Consider the following 24,981-nt stretch of genomic DNA (forward strand, 5'->3'; position numbering starts at 1 on the left):
ACTACCTGAATTGGAATAAATCAGGATGGTTTTGTCTGATCTAATTCAACAGACATCCTGCAGCCCTTACTATACATCTGTTAGGAGACAAGCAATGCAAGACCAAAGTTATTAACTTTGAGTGGATTATTTACAGACTGTTACTTCATATTTAATACACAATAAATCCACAGATGTGTAAATCCAGAGAAATTCCCACAGTGAAACCTTGAAACGAGCAAACAGAAGTTTCAGTATTTTATTAAAATAGCATATTCAACCACTGTAACCAATAATACATTAACTTTATTCCCAGAGTACGCACAACACAGTAGTGATTCAAAATATCCTTATCCATGGTAATCAATGAAAATATCTCAAATTCAAGTGTACAACTAAAACTAAACTTTTGAAAAAATCTCTCCTTTAAAGAATACATAAAGCTCTCATACAGAATTCTTTTAAACTCTTCTATATGCAGATGTCAGTGTCTCTCACCTGACAATACCACTAATTTTTTCTTATGCATAGTAGAACATCTCATATTTTATAGTACCCATTTTATAAATAAATTGGCATTTTTCATCCCATTTGTGTTTATCATCAGCTTCACAAAGAAACCAGTAAATAAAACTGTCAAGGACAGTCACAACAAAATGATCTCACATCAAGATATAAAACTTGAAGATACTAAAAGATGCTTCTACTCTATTTTACATAAAAAGACAGATTTAAAAAGTGCAAGGCAAGATTTGCAGGGAAAGGGAATATTTATGTTATTTTTAGGCACATCCACTTCTTTAAAGCAAGCTTCAGAATGAAATTCCAGTTCGTTCTTCATGATACCTGTTTTAAAGTCTCTCTCTCTCAAAAAAAAAAAAAAAAATTAAAAAAAAATTACATCCATCAAATGTCAAGCAGGGAATTTCCTGTCCAACTAATAGTCTTCAGTTATGTCTTGTTCTTCCTTTTTTCATCCTTGCAGGTTTTGGTTTGGGAATATACTGATTGTTTGCCTGATACTCAAGTTCTTTACGGAAGTAATGAATTGCTTTATTCAAACCTTCTTCCAATGGGACCTGTTCCCAAAAGTGAGGAGAGAATTGTATCACTCTAGGTTCACATCAGCTCACTTCACAACAGTATCTTTTATAAAACAGCTATCACAAGGCAGCCAGGGAATCTCACTCTTAGCCAATCTAAGTATTAACAGCACCACATGCTGGTTACATCTCCTCACTGCTGATGCAGCTCAGCTTTTAAACAGCACAAGTATTTTCTGACATAAGTAGAAAACTCAACAAATTCAAATCTCACACATGGTTATGATGGGTCTGTTTAGTATCAAAACAGACATGCATAATTCTACTTTCAGTTCCTAATGCATTGAGAGAGACAAACACCCATCATTTAAGCCCCTTCTGTTTGTAAGGATTAAAGATCATCTTTCACAGCATGGTATAAAGCTGGCAACCAGTATCTCATTTGATATTCTTCAACCCTATACAAATAATTGTAATCCTACAAATTGCAGTGCTTAAATACAGGCATAGAATATGGAGACAGGAACAACAGAGGAGTTGTCTTCTCAGGAGCCATATGCTCTGATATGCTTGCTGACACCATCATCAGTACAGGAAGATAAAAACAGCAGCACAGAAACTGCTTGCCTTGCTGTACCAACTCTGCACTGCTACTTCAGAGCAAGTTTTCCTACTGCCTGTGCCAAACACAGAAAGCCAGAAATACAAAAGTTAAGCCTTCTGTGTTTGCAACAGTTTGCTATCACCCTTGTGCTGTCAGACATAGTCTATCAATATCAGTGAATCCTTTCAGAAGGATCTGGATCTTTTTCTATTACTAGGCTTACATTTACCAGGTAGGTTAACATGTTTCCTGGAATGATTTTTGTCTGCAGATTTAAAGAAGGGTACAAACCATTGTGCTAGTTAGAATGGGGAGCTGGCTATGAAAGTCACACTTTTTCTGGGAATTAGGCAGATCTTACCTCTCCAAGCAAACCAACTCCTATTGCCAGCAACAGGAATGAGGATTGCAGCAACACCAGCAAACCCATTAGCTATGGGCTTGGCAATGTAATTAATTATGTACCATATGCTGCAAATGATTCACTGGGCTTACAGAAAGGTAATCTCATAATATGCAAGTGAAAAAGTTAAAATGTTAAAACTGTTCTGGAGATGGCATTAGGCAGATGTTCCAGTAAGGGAAATCTACTGTTATCATGTGTCCCCTCCTCAGCCCCCTCTGCCTCCTGGTGTTTTACCACACAGCAACAGTAATTCATCTGTACGTACCACGGGTTCCCAGCCAAGCAGTAACTTGGCTTTTCTGATGTCAGGTTTTCGTTTCTGAGGATCATCCTGTGCTTCTGAGAGAAACTGGATTTCACTCCCACTGCCTATTAAACAAGACACTGTGATTTATCATCTGCAATTCACTATGCTTTGCATTTACTTTTTTTCTACCAACTGGAGCAGCAGGTCTTTCTGCAGCTCTCTGCTTCATAATTAAATCACTGAAATGCTTTGCACAGACACAGGTGCACTGCATGCAACAGCTGGGTGATCCACCTGTCCCACAGCAACGTGGGCTCACAAAGCATTTCACAAAGATTTCAGCATGGATTCACAAAAATCAAGTTATACTCACAGACCAGTCTATTACCCTTCTATGAGGAAATTACAGTTTCAGTAGCAAAGGACAGAGCAGTGGGTATCACCTGCTTTGACTTCAGTGATGCTTTTGATCCCACAACATCCTCACTGAGTGGATGAGCTGGATGACCAGTTAGAAGGACTGAAAACTGCATGGCCAGGCCCAGAGGATGGTGATTATTTAGAGACTGGTAACTCAGGCTATATCCCAAGGGTCAATGTTGGATCAATACTGATTTGCTGATACACCAGAGCACTGTGCTGCCATCCAGAGCTCGAGAAAGGCAGCTGGAGAAAGGGCTCACAGGAACCTCATGATATTCAATGAGTTCAAAGTCCTGAATTTGGGAAGCACAGGCTGGGGGCCAACCAGCTGGAATACAACTTGGCAGGAAAAGATTGAGGGTCCTGGTGGGCTCCAAGCTGAATAGGAACCCATGTGTGCGTGCCACAGAGAAGGAAAATTATATCTTTGGGGTGCAGAAGTGCTGCCAGCAGGACAAGGGAGATCAGCTTTCCCACTAATCAACACTGATGAGATCCATATGGAGAACTGGGTCCAGTTCTAGGCTCCCCAGTACAAGAGAGGCAGAGACATACAGAGTGAGTGCACAAAGGGGCCACAGTAATGATGAAAGGACTGGAATATGAGGAGAGGCTGAAAGACCTGGGGCCCTTCAATCTGGAGAAGAAAAGGCTACAGGGAATTTAACCCTTGTGTATAAATACCAGATGGAGAGGATTAAGAAGAGAAAGCCAGGCTCCTTCCAGTGGTGCCCAGTGACAGGATCAGAGACAGTGGGCACAAACTGAAACACAGAAGGATGTGGAGTCTCTACTCTTGGAGATACTTAAAAGCCATCTGCACATGGTCTTGGGCCACTGCTGGTTGTAGGTTGCCCTGCCTGACCTGAGGGGTTGGACCAAGTGACCTCCAGAGGTCCTTTCCAACCTCAGCCATTCCATGATTGTTGGCACTTTGGCATTACAAAAGGGCATCAGTTTCTTTTTGCCCATAATCTCCAGTCTGATTTAAATAACCAGGCACTTGCCTTTCCTCAGAACAACACACAGAAAGAGGCCAATTCTTCTACCCCAATCTAGCAAATAGTTCACATGCCATTTTAGAACTAAAGCACCTCCCCAAGTGGACTGGAACACATCAAGTTGTTTGTGAACAGACAAACAGAGGTGACAATTAATCCATGTGTCTGATGGGTTTGTTGCTGTGATTTTTCCATTTCCTTCCCCGATCTGTGAATTCACAAAAGTTTTCCAGTGGAACAGTCTTTTATTAGAAACAACACATGCATCAGCTTCTGCATTATATGTCTGAACTCATCTTTCTCAGATCTGTCAGAAGCACTTCTGGAATGTACAGACAATTGAGATGATTTGCATTATCTTATTAATATTTAATGATATGATTAAATGACTTTGATAAAATTATTAAGAAATCCAAAGACTAATTAAATTATCCACATATTACACACACTAATCAAGTAATAATTATCTAATGACAATAAGTACTTCATAAACTTTAAAAAGAATTAATGATTGCACTCACCAACAAGCTTTTTAATTAACTGGGCAAACTCTAGGATAGTGTGCTCTTCCGGATTTCCCTACAAATAAAAGAGACACTCATTTCAATAACAATTAAACACCTTACAATGTGCTAGACATGGTTCCAACAGGGGCAGGTTAAGCTCTGAGAAAGCTAAACTTCAAGCTTTATTCTACTTTGTTGAAAAAAAAACCAACTTTAACAAGTTCCTTACTCATTAGAAAATTTGTCCTCCATTATATTCCTGTTGGTAATTCAGTGTATGTAGAGAGGTGTTGTTCCCTGCCTCCCCCCCTGCTCCCCAAAAAAATGTCAGTCTGTAAAGGGCTGGAAATCACAGAAAAGGCCTATGTCACTGAGCGGCCCACAGCCACATCATTTGGAAATCTGGATTCAAGGACTGTGCCCAGTTGAGGTATCATGAAGTATGCCAAGTTCTTGGCTCATCCAAAGTTAGGAACACAGGCTCATTTAGCTGCCAACAATTGCTTCTGAATCTACTACAGCTTACATATCAACACATAAGGGCTATTTGCTTTCCTATACAATATTCCTTTTCTTTTTTTTAAACCATATTTTTTTAACCACATAATTATTTATTTATTTTAACCACATAATCTCCTAATTTCAATATTTTACAATCAAATGCTGAACACTTTCTGCTAGCATTAGCTCCCCTTCATCAGACTCAATTCCCTCCATCCCCAGCTTTCCTTGTTTCAAAACACTGCTTTACACCATCTCGTTTGACCAAAAGCAGAGCACTTAAGATACATATAGATTTAAATACTGAGTTTTCTGAAGACAAAGTATGTGATAGAGTTTAAACATATCAGCACTTGTATAGAAACACAGAAATTAACTCATGGCCACAGGAGAAAAGGAAAATCTAGTGAACTGCCCTGCAGAGTTGAGTATCTGATTTGGCAAAAGCACACACAAGAAATTACCTGGGATATGCATCCTTTTCTATTCTTAAATCCACTACTAAGAATAAGGTGACAACAAACAGGACAGAACAAAAATCTTACTTGACAAGTTAAGTTCCAAGCACTTTAAACAGTATTAGAGAACTATACCATAAAATACTATCACATTTTCCTTGAATCCAGGGTAGTATGAAACTATTTCTATTTATCTAGAGCTAAGCATTCCTTCAGTGCTTTTTTCCTACTAAAATCAGTCTTCAGTCATTTTCTTGCTGCACTTTGCATATGTGCCCCACATATTTTTCCCCTTAATGTTCTGATTACATACATCTTCCTAAAACAAATTAAAAACTCCAGCAACTTTATCCTGTTCTTGGAGATGTAAGATCTCAATATCAGGGGCTCAGTCTTCTTATTTATAAAGAGAATGGGAGAATATGTTCTTCATAATGGAAGGACATTTTATTGTTCCATTTATTTTTTATAGAGATCACTATCAGTGACAAAGAGGAAAACAGAGATGGTGTTGACCAGTGCACTGTAACTCAGGAGAGGGGAGCACTCATACTCACCAAGTTGACAGGACTGCTGACATTGCTGTTCATCAATGCCACCAACCCGTTCACAAGATCACTGTAAAAGAGGGAAGAACAGATTGGCGCAATTTCCACTTCTCTATAAATAATATTCTTGATTTAAAAAGAGAGCTGACTCCTAAGAGCTCCAGTAAAGCAGATCAGGCAGCTGAGGAATGCTGAAATCAGGTTTCAATGGGTGCACGTTTTCTCAAGTGTTTGTATTAAAAAATGATTAATATTTCCTTTTCTTTCCAATATCCAAACATATCTGGAGGCTGATTTCCAATGAATTTCAAACAGAATAAAGCAAGCTGTAATGCAGAGGCACATAACACTACCACCTGCTTTGCAGCCTGCTGTTTGACTTGTCTTCTTATTTTCAAAATTTCTTAAACCAAGTTGGTTAAAAACCAGTATTTTGGTGTTACTTTCTCCCAGCAATATAACCCAAAGCTATTTTGGATTATTAGCCACAGATGTAGCACCTTGGCCCTAGACATAGAAATCCATATCCTTTTCATTATTACTTATAATCAAGAAAGGAATGGGTACTTTGACCTGGTCGGGTTTCTTTAAAATCTGATACCACTGATACTTCCTTAAGCAAAGGGAAAGAATATTTCCAAGCCAAGAATGCTTAAAACGACCCAGAAGTCCAGCATGGGGTTTTTTTTAGCTTTTTTTTTTGTGCACAGTCTGCACAGCAACCACAGCTGTCCCAAGGACACGAGGTGGCAGCATTGCACTAAAATGCAAGGAGTGACAAACTGTTCAGCACTAAAAACTTGTCTGCTATTTGCTGTCTCTGGAAGGGAAGAGCATGTTAGTATCTCAAGTAAAAATCTAAACCAATTAATATTTTTCTCCTTGATATTTTCAAAAACTTTCATGTCTCCCTTCTGAAAGTAAAGCTGGATCCTAAGAGCTCCAGTAAAGCAGATTGGGCAGCTGAGGAATGCTGAAATCAGATTTTGATGGGTGCATGCTTTTTGAGTGCTTGTATTAAAAAGTGATTTTAAAAAGTAAAGCAACTGCACGTGCATACAAAGCTGACCATGCTATGTGAACCATGAAGTAAATTATCAGCAAGAACAAACAAGGCTTACCTGACATACTGGAAAGCTCTTGTCTGAGTTCCAGGTCCATAGACCTAAAACCACATGAAAAAGAGGGAAGTTAATAAATACAGAAGCCCTCTTTAGCCCAATTATCTTCTCCTAACCATTCTAGAAAACAGCCTCAAGAAGAAACACTTGAGACACAAGCTCAATGTTACAGGAATGGTAAAAAATGTGCTTGCAGAGCCTTTGGCAAAGTATCAGTTCACTAAAGGTTGTCTTCCTCTTGGATCTGTCTCCAATAAACATATCCCAAGGCATTTTGTTAACCAGACCTCTGCATGAAGAAAACCTTCTCAGGGGTGTAGGACAGAGTGATGCCTTGTCCTCTTCTGGAACACTGGAAGAAGGTGCAGCCTGCACTCACAGCCAGAAAAGAGTGCCAAACATTTAAAGCAAACTTCAGACTACTAAGATGTGCTTATGATGAGCAGTTTTGATTTGCACATTAACAACAGCCAGCTTCAAAGACACCACTAAATGTTAGTGGTTGCTAAAAAATTGTTGAGAAAAAGTGCTGTGTTTAAAGCAATCAGGACACAAAAAAACCAAAAATCATGTGGCTCTAAATATTACTATCTAGGGAAATGGGAAGCAAAGTAACTTCTACATGCTACAACACACAAAGTCACCTGTACAGATTTGTATCAAAACCTTAGAGGGGAAAAAAAGAAGTCTCCTCAGGTTACAGGCTGGTATTTTGGAGCACATTGCTGAAGTTCAAACAGACATTGATGTATACTTGAAATGTACAGAATGGTATTTGATACCATTATTTTTTTCACAGTTTAACCAAGTGCAGTACTGAAGTCTCTAGAACATGAATACTTACATTCTGAAAGCTATAGGTAGGCACATTTAAGAGGAGAAAACATTTCAGTTTAACTGGGGGGAAACACATTTTGCCACCAACCTGCTGCAACAGAAAGGCTTTTGGAAGGACAGAAACAGAAAGCATGCTTGTTTTCCTTGAGGACAGAAAGGGCAGTACAATGGTACACAGGCCATCTGTTACTTGGTAAGCCTTGTGCTCTCCAAGGCTGATTCAGAGCCCAAAACCACACATTGGGTAGGATCAGGGGTCTAAGAGTTTATCCAAAAACTGATTCAGATAGGAACACACCAGGAGCTAAACATCAGCCTGATGGACTCCCAAACAAACAGGAAGCAGATTTATGTATTTATGTAGAGCTTCCTACATTTAGCTTAACTTATAGCACGTGGGGTAAGTTTTACACAACTAAGTATTTGTTCATGATTTTTGCAAGGTCACCCATGTGGTTATCTTTCCCACATACAGGCAATGGCTGGAAAATACAATAGAGATTCTATCTTTCAGTTTCTCTTAACAAATCTTCCTTTACAATAACAAAACAGCAATCATAATGTTTGCATAGGCCACAATTTTTACAACTCGGTGACACTGTTCCCTCAGGAGATTATTTTCCCCATTTAAACAAGTACTCTGAACTGAGAGACCAAATACATAGCATTTCTAAAGAGATCAACACACTTGGTATTCCTGTCAGCCAAATTCTGTGACATGTAAAAGTGTTTTTTTTTAGGTCTCAGTCATTGCTTATTGCTGATAATTAATTTTATTTGACCTGGTCAGCTAAAGAACTCTCCCCTAACTTCTTTTCTCAGATTCAGTAATTTTCAACATCAAACAGTTATTTCCTACAAAACAGTGATGTTGGGTAGAACATTCTATTTTAACCCCTATTACAATAATATTCTTGCTGAAGTTTAGTCAGCATGGGAATTATTGGATTTTGTTTATATCCCCAATATAAAGAATGCTGAGATGTTTGTGCAAATTTCAACTGGTAGCCTTGTTTCTTTCTGGGAAAGATCAACCCCATTGACAGAGCACATCTTCAGACATGTACTTTCTTACATTTAAGTTCAGTATGCTGGAAAACTACATTTGGAGGAAGGGAACATCAGTATTGTCTAAAATCTACCATCAGTTGCAACACATCAGGACAAGATATAAAGGTGAATTGTTCTTCATATCACCAGGAGGTCATCACTTACTGTTAGTGGTTCTCCCTGCAGAGCTTGTAGGATAAAATTACTGACAACTCTTCCATCATTCATATGCATTCGAGGACCAAAGGTATTGAATATTCTGGCAACCCTCACTTCAACTCCTTCCTGTAGCCAAAGAAAAAAGAATTGTTACTTCCTTAATAAAAGCATCTCTCTCCCTAAAAGTGTAAACTCTACCCTGACAAAAAGCTTTTTAAGCATCTCTCCTTCAGCTTTAACATGCATTATTTTCTAATAATGCAGCACTTCAAATCTCTCCTCAGCCCTCCTGAAAAATGCAGTGCATACACCAAGGTAATTTATACTAGTTCTCAGTATTTGTAATGCAAATCTAAATCAGTGCTAGAACAGCTCATGATTTTAGCACGTGCATTTTCTTCCATTAAGAACTTTTAAGATTTTCCAATAACAAGTTATTTCACCTGGGACTTAGCTACTTTCTTTGCACATAAAAGTGAAGTCTCACAATCAGCACATATATTACCAAGGCCACATTTCCATAGATTACAGAAGTCCATATTTTAGAAAAGCTGAGCATGTCAGAGAAGTATCTTTTACAAAGGCCATGAAGTGGTTTTGTAACTACAGCCCTAATGTTTTCTAGTGCCCTTCTTATTAGGCCATGTAAATACATGCATTACAATCAAAGTCTTCAATGGTGTAGTTTTGTCCAAGAAACATTTTTATCGTTTCCAGAAGTTTTTTCTACAGAAAGCATTTTAACAGTTAGAGACTGCAGACTGAAGTAATCTCTCTTGAGTTATTTTGACTGGCATGTTCATTTGGACAAGCTGCAGTTTACGATAAAGCCTACAAGCAGGATGTTTGGCCCTTGTGAGCTAAAACAGGATAGTGCTGAGCTCAGAGCAATATGGTATGCTGTAAGCAGATAGATGCTACCATCTGAAAGTGACAGTCACAAGGTAGGGAAGAAGATATCAACCTCAGTACAGGCCTATGTATCCTCTTCGAATTACCTAGTCCTCCCACCTCCTAGAAAAAGACATCCTCATATCAGTTACTTGAAAAAAATTGTCTGAAGCAAACTGTGTGCTCTGATTCAACTGAAGTCACAACCACAGTGTTCTGGAGTTGCAAACATTCCTTCCATAACCATTCCTTCAGAGGATACACAGACCATCTTGTATTTTCCATGTATTTTACTAAGGCTTAGACCAACGCTTGCTCTTGTCTTGGAAGAGGGGGTGTATGTGGAAGAAGTGTATTGTCAGTACATTCATGGCTGAAAGCTGCAGCTCACACACACTTCACTCAGAAGAGATCTAGAAACACATTTTTCTTGGAAATAAATGTAGCTTCACCTACAAGAGCCACTTAGAGGAAAATGTGACCTTCTCTCTTAGGTCTCCAAGTGCCTCTTAAACAAATCCTCAAAGATGTTTTGTGAAAGCAGAAGAAGTAGCTTTTTACAGGCAAGAGACAGGCAAAAGGGACATTCAGTACATCAACTACTACTTGGTGTTGGGAAATCAGAAACACCAAGTAGTACAGGTAAAGCCCAACATCTCCCAGTGTGGAGGAAGTCAAACAACATTCAATTCCATTTAACGGCAGGCAAGATTTCATTCCTCATCATCAAACCTTGTTTGCAACCGCAACTAAATGGTAAACTAACAGTTACAAGGGGGGTAACTATTGTGCCACAGGAAAAGACACAAAGTCTTTGTCCAACAAGCTTGTATCCACAACAGAGGCAAAAAAAATAACCTCTCAACATCCACTGGGTCCTTCCTGCTGAAAGAGACTCTAGAAAGAGCAGAAGTCTCTTTCTATGCAAAGCGCATCAGCTGGGACCATACTCTTTATTTCTTGCTAGCTAAAAAAGTACAGCAATGTAACATTTCAAATGTATACTCCCAGCAGCACATTACAGAACCATGCCCAAAGCCTTCACAGCTTTGGAAATACATACTCTTATAGAGCTGCTCCTTCCTTTGTTTTGCCTGGCACTTTATCTTAAGAAGGCCACTGACTCCTTCAGGAAGGGGTTGTATTTCCCATGGGCTTTCCAGATACTGCCATTAACAAGTACAGAAAATAGGGCACTTGGAAGCTAGTATTCAAGATAAAAATAACTCATTCAACAATGCTGACCAAAAAGCTTCTCTTGCACTGCACAAGCTACAGCAGCAGCCTTGTTTTCCAGTATTGGTTGGGAACTAGCAAGGGATCTAGAAAAGAAAAACAACACATTCTCTGTAGGCACTGCTCATAGCAACAATGAACCCATTATTTCTTCTCCCTTCTATTTATTCACCTCACCCCACTGTAATGTTGTCTTTTAAAATGAGTAACCTTTTATTTATAGTATCATTTAGCAAAGCTTTTCCCTGCAGCCTAGTGCTTTGAAAAATCTATTTTCTATGCAGCTAATTTTTCATTTGCCCCTTTAAAACTGGAATCTGTCTCCTCAAAAGAAACTCTTCCACAGACAAAGAGGTTTTGGAGACAGTAATTTAAAAATTGTCATAATGCTGCTTTTGCTGTTTCATGAACATCTCATTTGAAGTGATCCTTTTTATATGCTGAGTAACTCTACTCCTTTTTGTATGAACTCTAGCTTAGCTACGTCCTGTTACTCTGAATATTATCAATAACATGTAGTAATGACTGACTACCTCTCCCATATTCCCACTATCAAAGTCAATTACTTTCCCAGATTTGCACCAGTAAGTCATGTACAGTATTTTATTACATCCTAGAGAAAGAAAAAAATCCCTTTGGCACATATTTATACTGCTAAATATAAGAGAGCTTGAGATTTATCCCTAATGCTGAGATAAAAGGCGATCAACTGCCTCCTGCCCTCACAGTTTAAGACAATGTCTTCCCACAGCAGACTGATCAGAAAGAAAATTCCTTGAGCAATCCAAAAAAGAGCCTGAGAGCAAGATCATAAAATGCAGGATTGTGGACTAGCAGAACACTTCAGCTCACTCTATTATTTATCAGTATGAATTTCGTCACAGAGACTGTGCCTGTACAGATGAAAAGAAACAGTAAAGAAGCAGAAAAGGTTGTTATTGCTTACAGAGATACCTCTGTATCTCTGTATAATAAGTACTCAAGGCTGATCTGTAGCTGTCAGTTAAAATGTAGTATTAATTTACGCAGTCTTCCTTGCAAAACAAAGCTGTCCATGGTTTTCAGCATGAGTCTTTGCTGGTGATTTAGTTTTAGAGATCCCAGGTCCACAAACTATCAAGGGTATCAAGGATGCTATAATAACTCCATAACTTAAAAAGACATATTTTAATTTAATAAACTTTTTAAGAACAGGCCTTTTCTTGTGCTGACTGTCTCAGAAAATAGATCAATACAATTCAAATACCAAGTTTCTTTTAACCAAAATAATTTGAATATGACATGTTGTGGCCATAATTCACAAGGATATGAGATAAGCTTCTCCTGTTAATTACCAGTGCTTCCTTCTTTGTAAAGTCTCTGGATCTATCTAAACAGCAAGCATGAGCCAGACCTCCCTGCATAAAAGATCAGGAAAGGAAAAGCTACAAATGTCTGCTCTCCAGCAGACAACTGGAATGAAACAAATCTGCTGGAGAAGTCCAGACAGTAGCAGCGGTATCACTGTGACCTGACAAAAATCTTTACCAGTGTCTCAGCCAAAATTACTTAGATTGTTGTCAGCATTCCTTTCTCTAATAGTCTCTTTCTCACTGATTCATATTCTTTCCCATGTATTTCACAGATCATTAACTCTCAAAATTGTTCCCAAACCTCTGAATTAAAATCACAGCAGAACTACTAGCACTGTGTACACTGGATCCATCTACAATGTGTTTAAGCTACAATACTCTATAGTGAGGCTGAGTCCAAGGAATTTTATTTGTATGTACTGTCATTTGTATAAAAAATGCCATTAACACTCTACTAATAGATTTTTAGAACTATTTTGCAGAAACAGTGATGTGATCTGAACTACATAAACACAAAAGCTCCTAAACAAGCTAGGAAGGATAGCCTCAATCATCTGACTCTATACTTTGGGCATAATGCAGGTCCCTGAACACAGCCTACAATTTTACAGTTGAAATGTTATGCTTATAGTTCAACATTTCAGCTATTCTAAGGCAATTCCAAAATTATCATTTAATGTGATAGTTGTATCACAATCAAGCCCATTTCTTACCACCAAAGCTTTCAGAGTCACACAGCTGGTATGAAAAAATGGATGAAGAAAGTGGAAGGAGAATAAAAATTCTCCTCCGACATTCCCTAGTGACCTGAGTGTTTCTTCAGCTCTGGAGAACTTCCTTACAGGTCAGTAGTGTAAGAGAAGAAAGAAATCCAGTTCACAAAACACCCTTAATATGCACAGCATTTTAATTGTTGAGTATTTTTACTTACAACACAGCTAAACAGATGATGCAAATCTCTGCTATGAAGGTAGTATCAGATTCTAGACAGTATTTAAATTAATCCAGAGTAGTGGCACAAACATTAATACTAAGATTCCCAGGTAGCTCCAGAATGTCAAATACAATTTTTTAAGATAGCACAGATAATTGAATGGCAAGTCCTGAAAGAAGCACAAAATTCACACTGCCATAATGTGCTGGAACTCCCCTCTCACCATTTTTTCAGGTGGTAACATCAAGAAATGCTTAATTCACAAGGTCAAAATAAGTGAACAAAACAACACCACCAGCAGAAAAGAACACACTAAAAATGCCTTGGTCAGGACAGGACAAGCTACTGAGAAACTCTGACAACAGCAAACAGTCAACTTCGACTAGATTCAAAAACCATTCTGATTCAAACAGGCTGTCTGAAGTATAGTGCAGAAGGTTAGTTTTACTTCACATTTTTTGGAAACACTATTATGTATTTAAGGTATCTAGTAATGTGCATGATGACGGAAATCTTTTTAAGAAATGACCAAAAAATGCAGAATAACTTTGCCTGTTTCTTATTTTTATTGAAGCGGAGAGATTCTGGAAATATTTTAGCTTGAAATACTGCAAATCCTACTGTTTGGGGCTAATTCACTCCTGCTGAAAATCATTTTAAAAGCACAATGCTTATCTACATAGAGGAAATCAAACCTTTTCAAAAGGTAAGGTTTGTTCCACTAGTAACAGGATATCACCTAAACACTGCTCACCCCCTCTCTTTTCCCCACACCAGCTCAACAGTGTTTCAGAATATAGCTGAACTTAGGACAAGCTTAGGCAGACTTCACTAGCCCATAACAAAGTAAAAGAAATATGTCACAGAGCTGCCTCTAGGACAGGCAGGTCATTTGCATAATGAGTTTTTACTTAATGTACATGTGCACTGCAGTTCCACCTTATAAACCTTTCCTATTCATTGTAAATCCTGCATAAAAGCTCTGAGATGCTATCATGACTCACTCTGTGGTTTTAAGATATAGCCCATGATTTTAAAAATTACCTACTCATGCCTTCTAAAAGAACACTGCAAAAAATGCAACACCCTAGAGCACAAGAATTTTTCATAAAAACTGTAATCTTCAACTGCAAATGGGTTTCCAGACTGACAAGGAATATTATGCTACAGTGAAATACTGGAGATGTCATCCTGAACGGGAGCAGTATTGGCATATTGGACCTTAAATGATTTAAAAGAGAACAAAGCAGACAGAACCCTCTGCCTTCTCTGTCTGGTAGAAGAGATAAGACAAAATTACTACTCTATATTAAAATACCATCTCTTAAAGTCTTACCACTTCAGCTTGATTCTGTTTTCAAGGTTTATAAAGTACTTAGAATTTTATAATTTAAAGGTTTAAAATTCTATACAATATACTATGATTTATATGTTTTTATATTAAGGATGCAAATAGCAAGAAATACTGATACTATTTTCTTTAGTGTGCCATATTTGCTAATTGAATAGTCTCCTAGAGCTTAGATGAACCTCAATTAAGCAAGATTTACTTATAGGTAAACAGTCAATGCTACATTAGTTAATGATGAGTTTCTACTTGCTGGTTAGGAAACACAAGAAAACTGGCCTGTATAATTTCTTAAACATATTTTAAATTAAATTTTTATCCTCATGTTACTGTCTTTGTCTGAAAACAGGCATTACACAGCTAGATATTCATTAAGGTCTGTAATTTATACCTACATCATTTTAAGACATTTCAAAAGTGCTTAAAATACATTGCTTCTATGTAAGTACTCATTAAAGATCTTTCCCATTCTTATCTGTATTTTCTGATTTTGATTATTCTCCTTCAACATTACACGTTTATCAGTAATGACTTTATTCAATCCCATTGACTTTTAAGCACACTAAGGTCACCTCAGTTTAATCTGTCTAAAAACTATTTACTATACTGAAAGACATATTATACCTATTAAGAACACTAAAGCACATTTTCCACAAGAAGACTGCTCATCTGAAAACACACAACAGATGGGAGCAATAAAACCTTCCCATTAAAGAAAACAGATTTTGCAAAAACACGATAAGTGCTCCTACTTAAGACATTCTCTTTTGCCCTCCTCCCCCTAAATACACATATTCCAGTCTTGCCATACATTGGGCCTTCAGTAATTACAGAAAAAACACTGAATCTGGTACAAGTTTAATACCTGCTTCATGTATGCATAGCACATGGTCTCTGCAACCCGCTTCCCTTCATCATAGCAGGCTCTTGGACCTATTGGATTCACATGGCCCCAGTAATCCTCATTTTGAGGGTGAACTTCAGGATCTGTGGGGAAAAAAAAAAAACCACCTTAGATTATGGTATATCAAAAGATGACTATATGTGATGAAACTTTCAGGAGAGCATTTGTGTTATACAAGCCAGCACACCTTCTCTCTGAATACTGCACTTTAGAAAAATCTTATGTTTTCACACAATTTCTTTAAAGTGCAATCACTGGAAACTGAAAACAGCAGTGGCAGATGAAAGACTAGTAAAATAACTGAGTACAAGCAAACAACAGCCAGCAACTGCTTTCCCTAAAAGAGTGTGTGAGCAGAGGGTTAAAGGCTCAAGGGCATAAACACAACTTTTACCTAATGTGTTTCAGAGGAAATATTACAGGTTATGTAGGCAGCAGTTATGTAAGAGGCATTATAGGTTATGTAGGAAAGTAAAACGTACTCAAATTTCATAAAATAGGAAACAAGGAAAGAAAAATAGAGAAAATAGAGATGTACTGCATTCCTTACTGAGGTAAGAGTGATGCACCACAAAATACTTACATTTCTTCTATTTTACCCTAAGCATTTTTACTAGCTATGACTGGGCACAATCAGGTTAGACAATCCTTTGGTTTGATCCAGCATAGAAGTTCTTGATTATAAAAAAACAAACAATCAAACAACAATCACCTAGGAACCTTATTAGTGTGTGCTTTATGTGCTTGAAAAATTACAAACTATTGGTTAAATCTTCCCCTCTGTTGTCTTTAGAATGGTATAATTTCCACTGGGTTTGAAGTTTGCATTACTATAGAACTTCCTAGTGCTGAGAGCTAATTTTTTGAAACAACCTTGACAGTCAGTTCTGATTAAACCTTCCAGATTTTATGCTGTTCAGACATGATTATGAATGAATTTGTGCCATATGGCAGCCACAGAGCAATGGTAAATGCACAGAAGTTTTACATGATTATAAAAACTCACAACAATCCTAAAAAGGCCTGAAAAGATGCTGTGGGAAAGGAGATACTCCAGAAGGGAGATTGTTCAGTTGCAGAAGAGTCCTTGAGGCTATCATTTTTCTCTGTAGAGCATGACCATAGATAATCTAAGGCTTGGGAGGCAATAGGAATGCCGCATATGCTCAGGCCACTTTGGCTGGCCAACCATCTTAGTGATCCCTTGCTTGGACATTTACTTTCCATCTTCTGAAGCTGCTCCACCAAAACTGTACACCTGGAGCTGTGTTCTTTGTCCTTCCTCACTTCTTGCTCACAAAGCTTTGTATCTTGTACCTTTGACCATTTTTGTTTACTTGTTTGTTCTTTTGAGCTGAGACTCAAATCTACTCCCACTGAGGAGGGTACTGTGCCTGTGTATCTGCACTAATCTTTCAACACTGCTGTTATCAATTACACAATAGTTCAGAGCAGAAGGAAGGTTCTCTAGCAGGCACAGGGTCTGGTACAGACTCTAGGAAGTACTAAAGATTCTTGCTGCATCCAGTCACCATTCTATCCATTATTCTTTCACTCCTTCACTTTTAACAGCAAGAGGAAGATGGAGAGTATTGCCAAATAACACATTATAAGAGACACCTGAAGAACCTGCATGCACAACCAGTATTTTCTTAGCTTAGTTACATCCTTTGTCTCTTAGACATCAGGGCAATTGCTAAATCTTAACAACACAATTCCTATGTGATGGGGAAAAGATATGCACATTTAATATTGAAATCTTTCTTCTCAGGTTTTCATTATGGCATCTGGACTTTAGAGTACAACACTCAATTTTCCCCACAAGCCCTTTGGAAAAAGAGATATAAACCAGGACACGGGAAAGATACAGTCAACACTGCAAGTCTCCTGCCACCACTCTTGACTAGATACAAAAAAAATAGATATAAAGCAAGCACTGTAAATGCCCTTCTCACATTTTAAACTGTAAGAACATCTCCTAAAAAAGCAAGCTAAGACAGTGATGAAAATCTATCATTCTGGTATCTGACAAAAGATGTAAATATCCTTTTACACAGTCATATCTGAAGAGCTCTAAATACTGTTTTATTCTTCTTACCTCCATAAACCTCTGATGTAGAGGCCAGCAGCAGCCGTGCTCCAACACGTTTAGCTAAACCTAGATTTTGGACAACGGAGAAAGAAGAACACAATTAGAGCAAGTGCAAGAATCCTTCACTCATGCTAGCTGCTTTAGTGTGATTCTGTTTTACGGGTTTTTAAAGACAATTTGATCTCTTTCTGTAGGCAAATTTAGTTGTAAATCACATCCATAGCTCCCACTTCAAAACTAGAAAAATTAAGAAATAGCAGAGCAGCACCTACATGGGACGTGTTTGCTTCTGAGACTAGCAGTTGCACTGAATCAAGATCCAAGAAATTAATCTATTACAATCTAAATAAAGCCCAGGGAAGCATTCCACTTAGGAAATCAGGATCTTGAAACAACATAGTATATTATGATTACCAAATCCTTCCTTACATAGATTAAAGAAAAGCCATGTAAAGAAACTTACACAGAATAACATGTTATAGGACAAAAATCAATAATTTCTCCTTTATTAGGCCCTTTTAAACTGCTTGGATCATCCTACCCATAACTTGAGATTATTCTCCATTCCATTTCAATGGCTTTCTGTTCTTCAAGTTGGCATGGCAAATCAGACAAATTTCTCACCTCTGTCATTCTGGTACCTCAATAGCTTCTGAATCACTTGATTCTCAGAACTCTACTCTCTAGAGTATCACTCAAATAAGAAACTCAGCTATGCTAATGCCCAGGAGTTTTTCTGACTCAACAATTCTTAGGATCACTGACACTGACACTCAGATCAGCCTGCATCATACCAAATGGCAGAAAGATGGGAGGAAAAAGTAGTGAAGTCTTGAGGCCTTCTTTTCACTGACCCATTCCCAGCATCAAAACTAGCAGAAAAAGCTGAAAACATGGCCTTGTAATTATTCAGCATGATGCTTGACATTAAACACTCTTTCAGAATTTGCTAGCAATCATGAACACAACTGTACTATAAAAATCCCATGCTCTTAATTGTTCCTATTACTTCTGACATTACTGCACACTCCATAGCCAGCTTACAGGCACAAAGTTCTTGTCCTTTGACAGCCATGTTATCAGTGTTCATTTGCAGATATATTTAAAGGAAACCAAAAGTCTTCAAAGAGGGTAAAAATACCCCCAACCTTATTTGGCGTAAAGAAACAACTTTTTAAAATGTACAACTCATTTGCTTCATCCTCCCATCTCCACAGCAACTCTGTCAGGATTATATGATGTCTAACCAAGTAATAAAAATAAATTCCACTTACCCAGCATGTTTAATGTCCCAATAGTGTTGGTCTTCAATGTTTTTATAGGATTATACATGTAATTAGGAGGAGAAGCAGGAGATGCTAGATGGTAGATCTGGTCCACTACAGAAAAATGGAGGGGATAGCATTATTATTTTCCCACATAAGATATTAAATGAGAAAACACTGAAGTCAAGAAATAAGTATTGCTTTGTGCAATTCCTAGCACTGGCATCCAGCACTTCCTGTATCACTACTTACAGATTATATGTACACAAACCTGTTGTAACTCTAAGAAAAACTTAATTTTTAGTAAAACAAAACCTAGAGGCATAATGTAATATATCAACACTGTTGACATGGATATAAATGTCTGTGTTGGTGTTCACACTTTTCCACTTATAAAAAATTTAGCTGAGAACTTCCAAAATGTTTAGAAGCTGCAAAAGTATTTGTAACATTCTGTTATCCTCAAGTTTTTAAGTGGCTACAAGTTTCAGAGTATTTTTCTAAAATACACTGTGAAGCAAAAATGATAGAAACATTTTTTCAATATGAGAAACCTTCTGGGAAAAATAAATACTGTATTTTTATTTCTAGATAATCTGTCAATGAAACATTAATCAGCTTTGCATTATTTATATATTAAATATACATTGCAAGATACAAGCATGCAACTTTTGTCTTTTTTTCCCTGTTACTTTTGTCACATATATGCAATGCTTTGGATAATACAGTATTTTAGCTTTAATTAAAAAACAAACACACAAATCAAAACCCAGTAAAGAGATTTTGACACACTCCTCCACTCCCTGTTGTGAAATACAATTAACCAAAGAACTAGTTGAAATTCATTGTCTGAGATGATTGAAGGTTGGAGGTATTAGAAACAAGACTGTTGGCAACAAATTTGTTAAATTACAATAAAAACAAAGCAACGAAAATTGGATTCAGTGTCATAGGCAGTATCTGATATTAAAAAGCTCAACCTGCAAGCCTTTCATAACATGACTCTTGTAAATATGTTAACGTCTCTCTGTCTTCTATGTAACTTGAATCACAGCAAGCCAGAACTATCTTAAAAAAAAAAAAAACACTCTTGGATAAGCAACTGCAAAAGTAAAAATTAAACATAAGCTCAAATGAGATATTTAAGGAAGGACAAATCCCCTACACCAAGGTCATTCAAGAAAAGCAATCAAAAGGTGAAGTAATAATTAGAATGGCCTGATAAAAGAAAGGGAAAATTACTCCTTTGTGTTTTAAAAGAAAAGTGAGGGGTTTAGTTTTTTTTAAGAAGACTTGACATTGAAACCAGAAAGAAGCTGGAAAAGTCAAGGCTAGTTGCTATTCTGACAGAAGAAAATACTGCACGGCATAAGGCTGCCCTGCCCTAGAACAGAACACTACTGGTCAAACAAATGTTTTCTTTCAATTTCCTTAGGTGTCTTATTATTAAAAAGCAATAGAAAATCACAGCATTAAAAAATAATCTGTACTTTGACCACATGTTGATTTCTCATAGCCTTCTGTTGGGGGCTTTAACTTCCACAGTATCTGTGACATTATGAACTTTTTCCTCTAATAAATTACTTTTCCTACTTAAAACAGGTTAGAAGCACCCTTGACTATCAAAAAAAAAAAAAAAAAACCCAAAAAAACCCAAACCCAAAAACAAAACCAAAAAAGTTTTCCTTTTTCTCTATTTAAATACAACCATACTTAGTTAAACAGCACAAGCTGTATATGAGTTACATCTAGTAGGGAAAAAATAAAAAAATCAGAAATGGTTTGAATTGGAAGAGACCTTAAAGAGCACCTCAATCCCACCACACATTCCACTAGACAAGGCTGATCAAAGCCCCATCCAGCCTGGACTTGAACACTTTCAAGTGTTCATCAGGCATCCACAGCTTCTCTGGACAACCTGTTCTGGTGCCTCACCACCCTCACAGGAGTGCTTCTGTTTCCTTCTTCTAATCTAGACCTTCTCACAGTTTAAAGCCATCTCCCCTTATCATATCACGATATGAAAAAATAAAATATCAACTATGAAGTTATCACCTGCTTTTAACATGCTGAGAACACTGAAATATTAGAGGAATGTGCCTCCTGTTGAAGACTTCCTTCCCATTCTCAAATGTCATCTGACAAAGCAAATATGCAAACCTTCGCTTTCAGACCTCTAATATAGTTTAAAAAAAGCAGACTAGTAGGGCAAGAGCATAAATAAGTGGCTTGAATTATCCATGTGAAAGTCACCCCTTATTCTTCAACAGCCTATTAAGCAATGAAAAAATGAAAAGTAGGTAAGCCGTCAAAGAACAAGCATCTCCTTCACAGTAAAAAATCACATTCTTTTTAAGATAAGCACATGTTCTGGTAATAACACTTTAAAAATACCAGCAATATTAGCATGGTAAAATATTCAACCTACTTTCTTTCTGAATCCCTAATGAAGTGTGCTTGTATATAAATCAAGTTTTTCTAGATTAACTGTTGTGTCTATTGTCTACTGGGCAAGCTCAGCTCCTGATTTTTATGTAACACAGCTTGGATAAGCACACACTGGCTCATCCGGGGGAAGCTTTTCAAAGTTCACCACATACTGCAGCCCTGCATTATCACTGCAACACAAGAAATCATGCAAAATAATTTTATTCACTGATTAAACTCACAATGTCAAGTGACCAAAATAAGGAGAAATTATTTCAAGCCATACCTCACCCCAGAGAACAATTAACTATCAACATAAACATAAGATGAGCTCCTAAGGCAAACTTAATGACTGTTACTGCAAGTTTTACTGTCTTGACAGAGTAATGATATTTGACAGTATGCTCATGCAGATGCCACAAAATATATTTGCTTTTATGTTGCCATTCTCTCTTTGGTCTACAGCTGTTTATCTCTACAGAGCAGGGATGAATTGCTGCCTAGAATTTGTCAAAACAGCCCAGAAAGGTAAAGAGAGACGGTTTTGGCAGATGCGTAATGTTGAATATTTATTCTCACATAAAAAGGTGCAGAGCAGTAAAATTTCATGTAGCAGGTTCTCTGCTATTTGTTGTTGAATGATCAGGGAACAGTACATGCAACCCCTATCAACTCTGGTGCAGCATCAAGAGTTTGTCACAAAAGGCACCTGTAATAGCAATACAAACAGCATCCAAAGATGACCTGATGCAGTGAGAGCTGGCAGAACAAAGCTCCCAGCTCAGGCTCAATTCCAAGCCCTGCCTGCATTGCTAATCCAAATGAAACTTGCAGGAGTTTCTTCTGCAACATGAAGCTAGTTAATTGTTCTGCATGATGAAGTGAGACATGGAATAACTACTCCTTACTTTGGTCACTGTGACACTGTAAACTTAAGCAGTGAATAAAGCTGGAATCAATTTTTGTGCTGGGGAAATGATGGAAAAATGTAGCATGGGGTAAATTTTAACTGGATTACTGAACTTCAACACACTTCCTACAGATGAATTTTGAACATGAATAAAATACATAACTGCCCCAAGTTTTGCTTTAAGCATCCTCTTCCCACAGCATGCTACTGTCATAAAACCAAAGAGAAGGGGTAGACTGGAAGCTGGGATAAGGAATGCTCTGTAAAGATGCTGACTGATGCTTCCAAGCAGCAAGCACAACACAAACACAGTGGTGCAGAAAAATTAACAAAGTAATTGCTGAGGTCACCTACAGCCAACTCAAAGCTGAAGTCTGACCTGAGTTTTATGCTGTTTTTTTCTACCTATTTCTTCATAATGCTTTCTAAATTAGTTTTGACAAGCTCTGGTGGAATTTTGGAAAGAGAAAAAAAGTCAAAAACATTTTGGTCTGTTAGTAATTTACTGCCCAATCCTAACCTGTCAAAGCAGAAATGAAATCTTTCCTGCCTCCCCTCCTTTCATTTTGTTTTGTGGTTTCTTTGTTTTTTGTTTTTTTTTTTTTTTTCCAATACTGCTAATTTTTGACACACAGCAACCCATATAGGAATGGTTCCTTTAATGGCATGTGGTAATTCAGATACAGAAGGTCAAAAATTACCATTCCTTTTGCTCCACAAGGATACAGCTAGGCCTGTGATCATCCAAGTGGTCATATAACTGTTAGCTATAAAGAAATGCATGTAAAATACAAAACCTCAAAAACTCCTTATATTATTCAAGTTTATTTACTTATTTTTAAACAATAAAGTAAGTGTGAAGAACAGTGCAAAATAAAGATGGAAAGCAAGGCAGCAAGCAAGAAAGCACTCTCCTTATTTTAGTCCTTCATTCTTCCTTTGTTTCCCAGCTAGCAATTGTTTTAAATGAAACAAAGAAGGAGCTGGGGGGAAAAAAAGGTTTTCCTTGCCAGATGTATAGTCTTGCCCTTCTTATTTGCTTCAATGTACTTTCCCCTCATGCATAAAGCCAAAATTGATCCCTGTATGGAAAAGGCTCAGCAAGAGCAGAACTAGCAGAGAGATGGAAGATGGGGAATTTGTCAAGTGTCAGATGGCCATCTTCTGGATCAGGACAGGCAACCAGGCAGCTACAGGAGACCTCTGCCTCTTGCCTGGGAAGGACTCTTTACTATATCAAGTCTCAGACCAATGAAAATATCACCATTTTTCCAAAACATTTGGAGAATGCTGGACATTTCAGTAAGGTGTAAAGTTTCTACCACAAACTTTTCATATTTGATCCATCAATCTGACAATGTTGAAATAAGAATAATTGCTTCTCATTCCACCTTCCCTCTATTAACTGACAGATCTGAAAAATATCTCCTTTTTTTTTTCTCTCTTAGAATTTCAACAGACTGGCTGGACAAAGCCATCCACCCAGCCTGGCTGACAACCTTGTGCATTGTAGCACAAAGTTAACAGTTATTTAAGATAGCAGGAAACTTAACTCTGTTCCAGCCAGAGCTGAGGAAAGCTCTCCAAACTAACAGCTTTTCAAAGGATTCACTGTTTTGTGCCTGGGACAGTATCTACAGAAGGACAGAAAGAAATATATCTAGTAACTGACTTCCACAACTCTTTCTTGCTACACGAGGTAAAGAAGATTTACAACATTTAATACAAAGCCTTGAGCTGGCTTTGCAATAAAGTCATAGAGCAGTTATTTGAAAATAACCATGTGAACAGTTGTGCAAAGTGTTATGTTAAGGACCAGAACAGAATAACAAATGATAACAATAAAATTCTGCAACTTTTATGTGTAGCTCACATGGGAGACTAGAACTTTGCTAACTATGAATGCAGCAGCAAGAAGTTTAGCAAGCACAGGATCGTAGACAACTGATAAAGACAAATTAAACAAATTTGTTATGTTACAATTTCATTGGAAAAAAAGGCTAAAAAATCAAATTCATTTCAAAATAGCACAGACACAGAAGCTGGCATAAACATTCAAGTCAGGTACACAAGGTACACTGTGGCAAATATAGAAGTCTGTGCTCAACATAAGGTTTAAGCAACATATTGCAAGATAAACAGCAACTAATGTTTGCCAATTATGCCCTTCTCTATGTGAAAAGCTAAAAAAATCCCCTAAAATTTAGCATACATGGAATCTGCAATATCTAAATTTGGACACAAATATTCAGTACTGTGTTTTCCTTAATGCTAAACAAGAATGATCAGTAAAACCACTTGTCCTAGGGTGACTATGACAAAATACTCCATAAAACTCCAAAATACTGTCATTAACTACTTTCTTTCATATCATCTTGATTTTCTAGCCCTAATACTTCATATATTCTCCATGCTTCCTAAGTGAATGATAAGGGAGAAATCTACTGCCTTCCCTATGACAGGAAATGACCTACATCTTCAATTTCTGCCTTCCACATGTGTCACGGTCCAGAAAGGACTAAACGGGTCACTAACTCCACTAAGCACCTGCATCCATCACTGCATCTGCTAGTCAGGAAGCACTGAGCAGAAAAGCTTTGATCAGAAGCATACAAATAGGTTTCTACAGCTTGAATGTACGGACTTTTCTTGTAAAAAAAGAAAACAACAGCTACACTGATTTCATTACTGGAGGTCAGGCCAGAGAAGCTGACACAGTGAAGTGAGACATTCCTATTG

The 24,981-nt window shown here is 37.5% G+C and overlaps 1 protein-coding gene across 1 annotated transcript in view; it reads right to left on the reverse strand.

Moving 5' to 3' along the window:
- Positions 1-224: 224 nt before the first annotated feature.
- Positions 225-24,981, reverse strand: part of UXS1 (UDP-glucuronate decarboxylase 1) — a 54,935-nt gene continuing 30,178 nt past the window's right edge. The window contains exons 7-15 of the mRNA XM_063149855.1: positions 18,915-19,019; positions 17,647-17,706; positions 15,510-15,631; positions 8,890-9,009; positions 6,838-6,881; positions 5,726-5,786; positions 4,225-4,282; positions 2,298-2,401; positions 225-1,058 (exon numbers count right to left, since the gene is read on the reverse strand). Coding sequence (XP_063005925.1) covers positions 927-1,058; positions 2,298-2,401; positions 4,225-4,282; positions 5,726-5,786; positions 6,838-6,881; positions 8,890-9,009; positions 15,510-15,631; positions 17,647-17,706; positions 18,915-19,019 — 806 coding nt within the window. The 3' untranslated portion in view covers positions 225-926. The remainder of the gene's footprint in view (positions 1,059-2,297; positions 2,402-4,224; positions 4,283-5,725; positions 5,787-6,837; positions 6,882-8,889; positions 9,010-15,509; positions 15,632-17,646; positions 17,707-18,914; positions 19,020-24,981) is intronic.

The sequence above is a fragment of the Melospiza melodia genome, chromosome 2, assembly GCF_035770615.1.
Source record: "Melospiza melodia melodia isolate bMelMel2 chromosome 2, bMelMel2.pri, whole genome shotgun sequence".
Lineage (NCBI taxonomy): Eukaryota > Metazoa > Chordata > Aves > Passeriformes > Passerellidae > Melospiza > Melospiza melodia.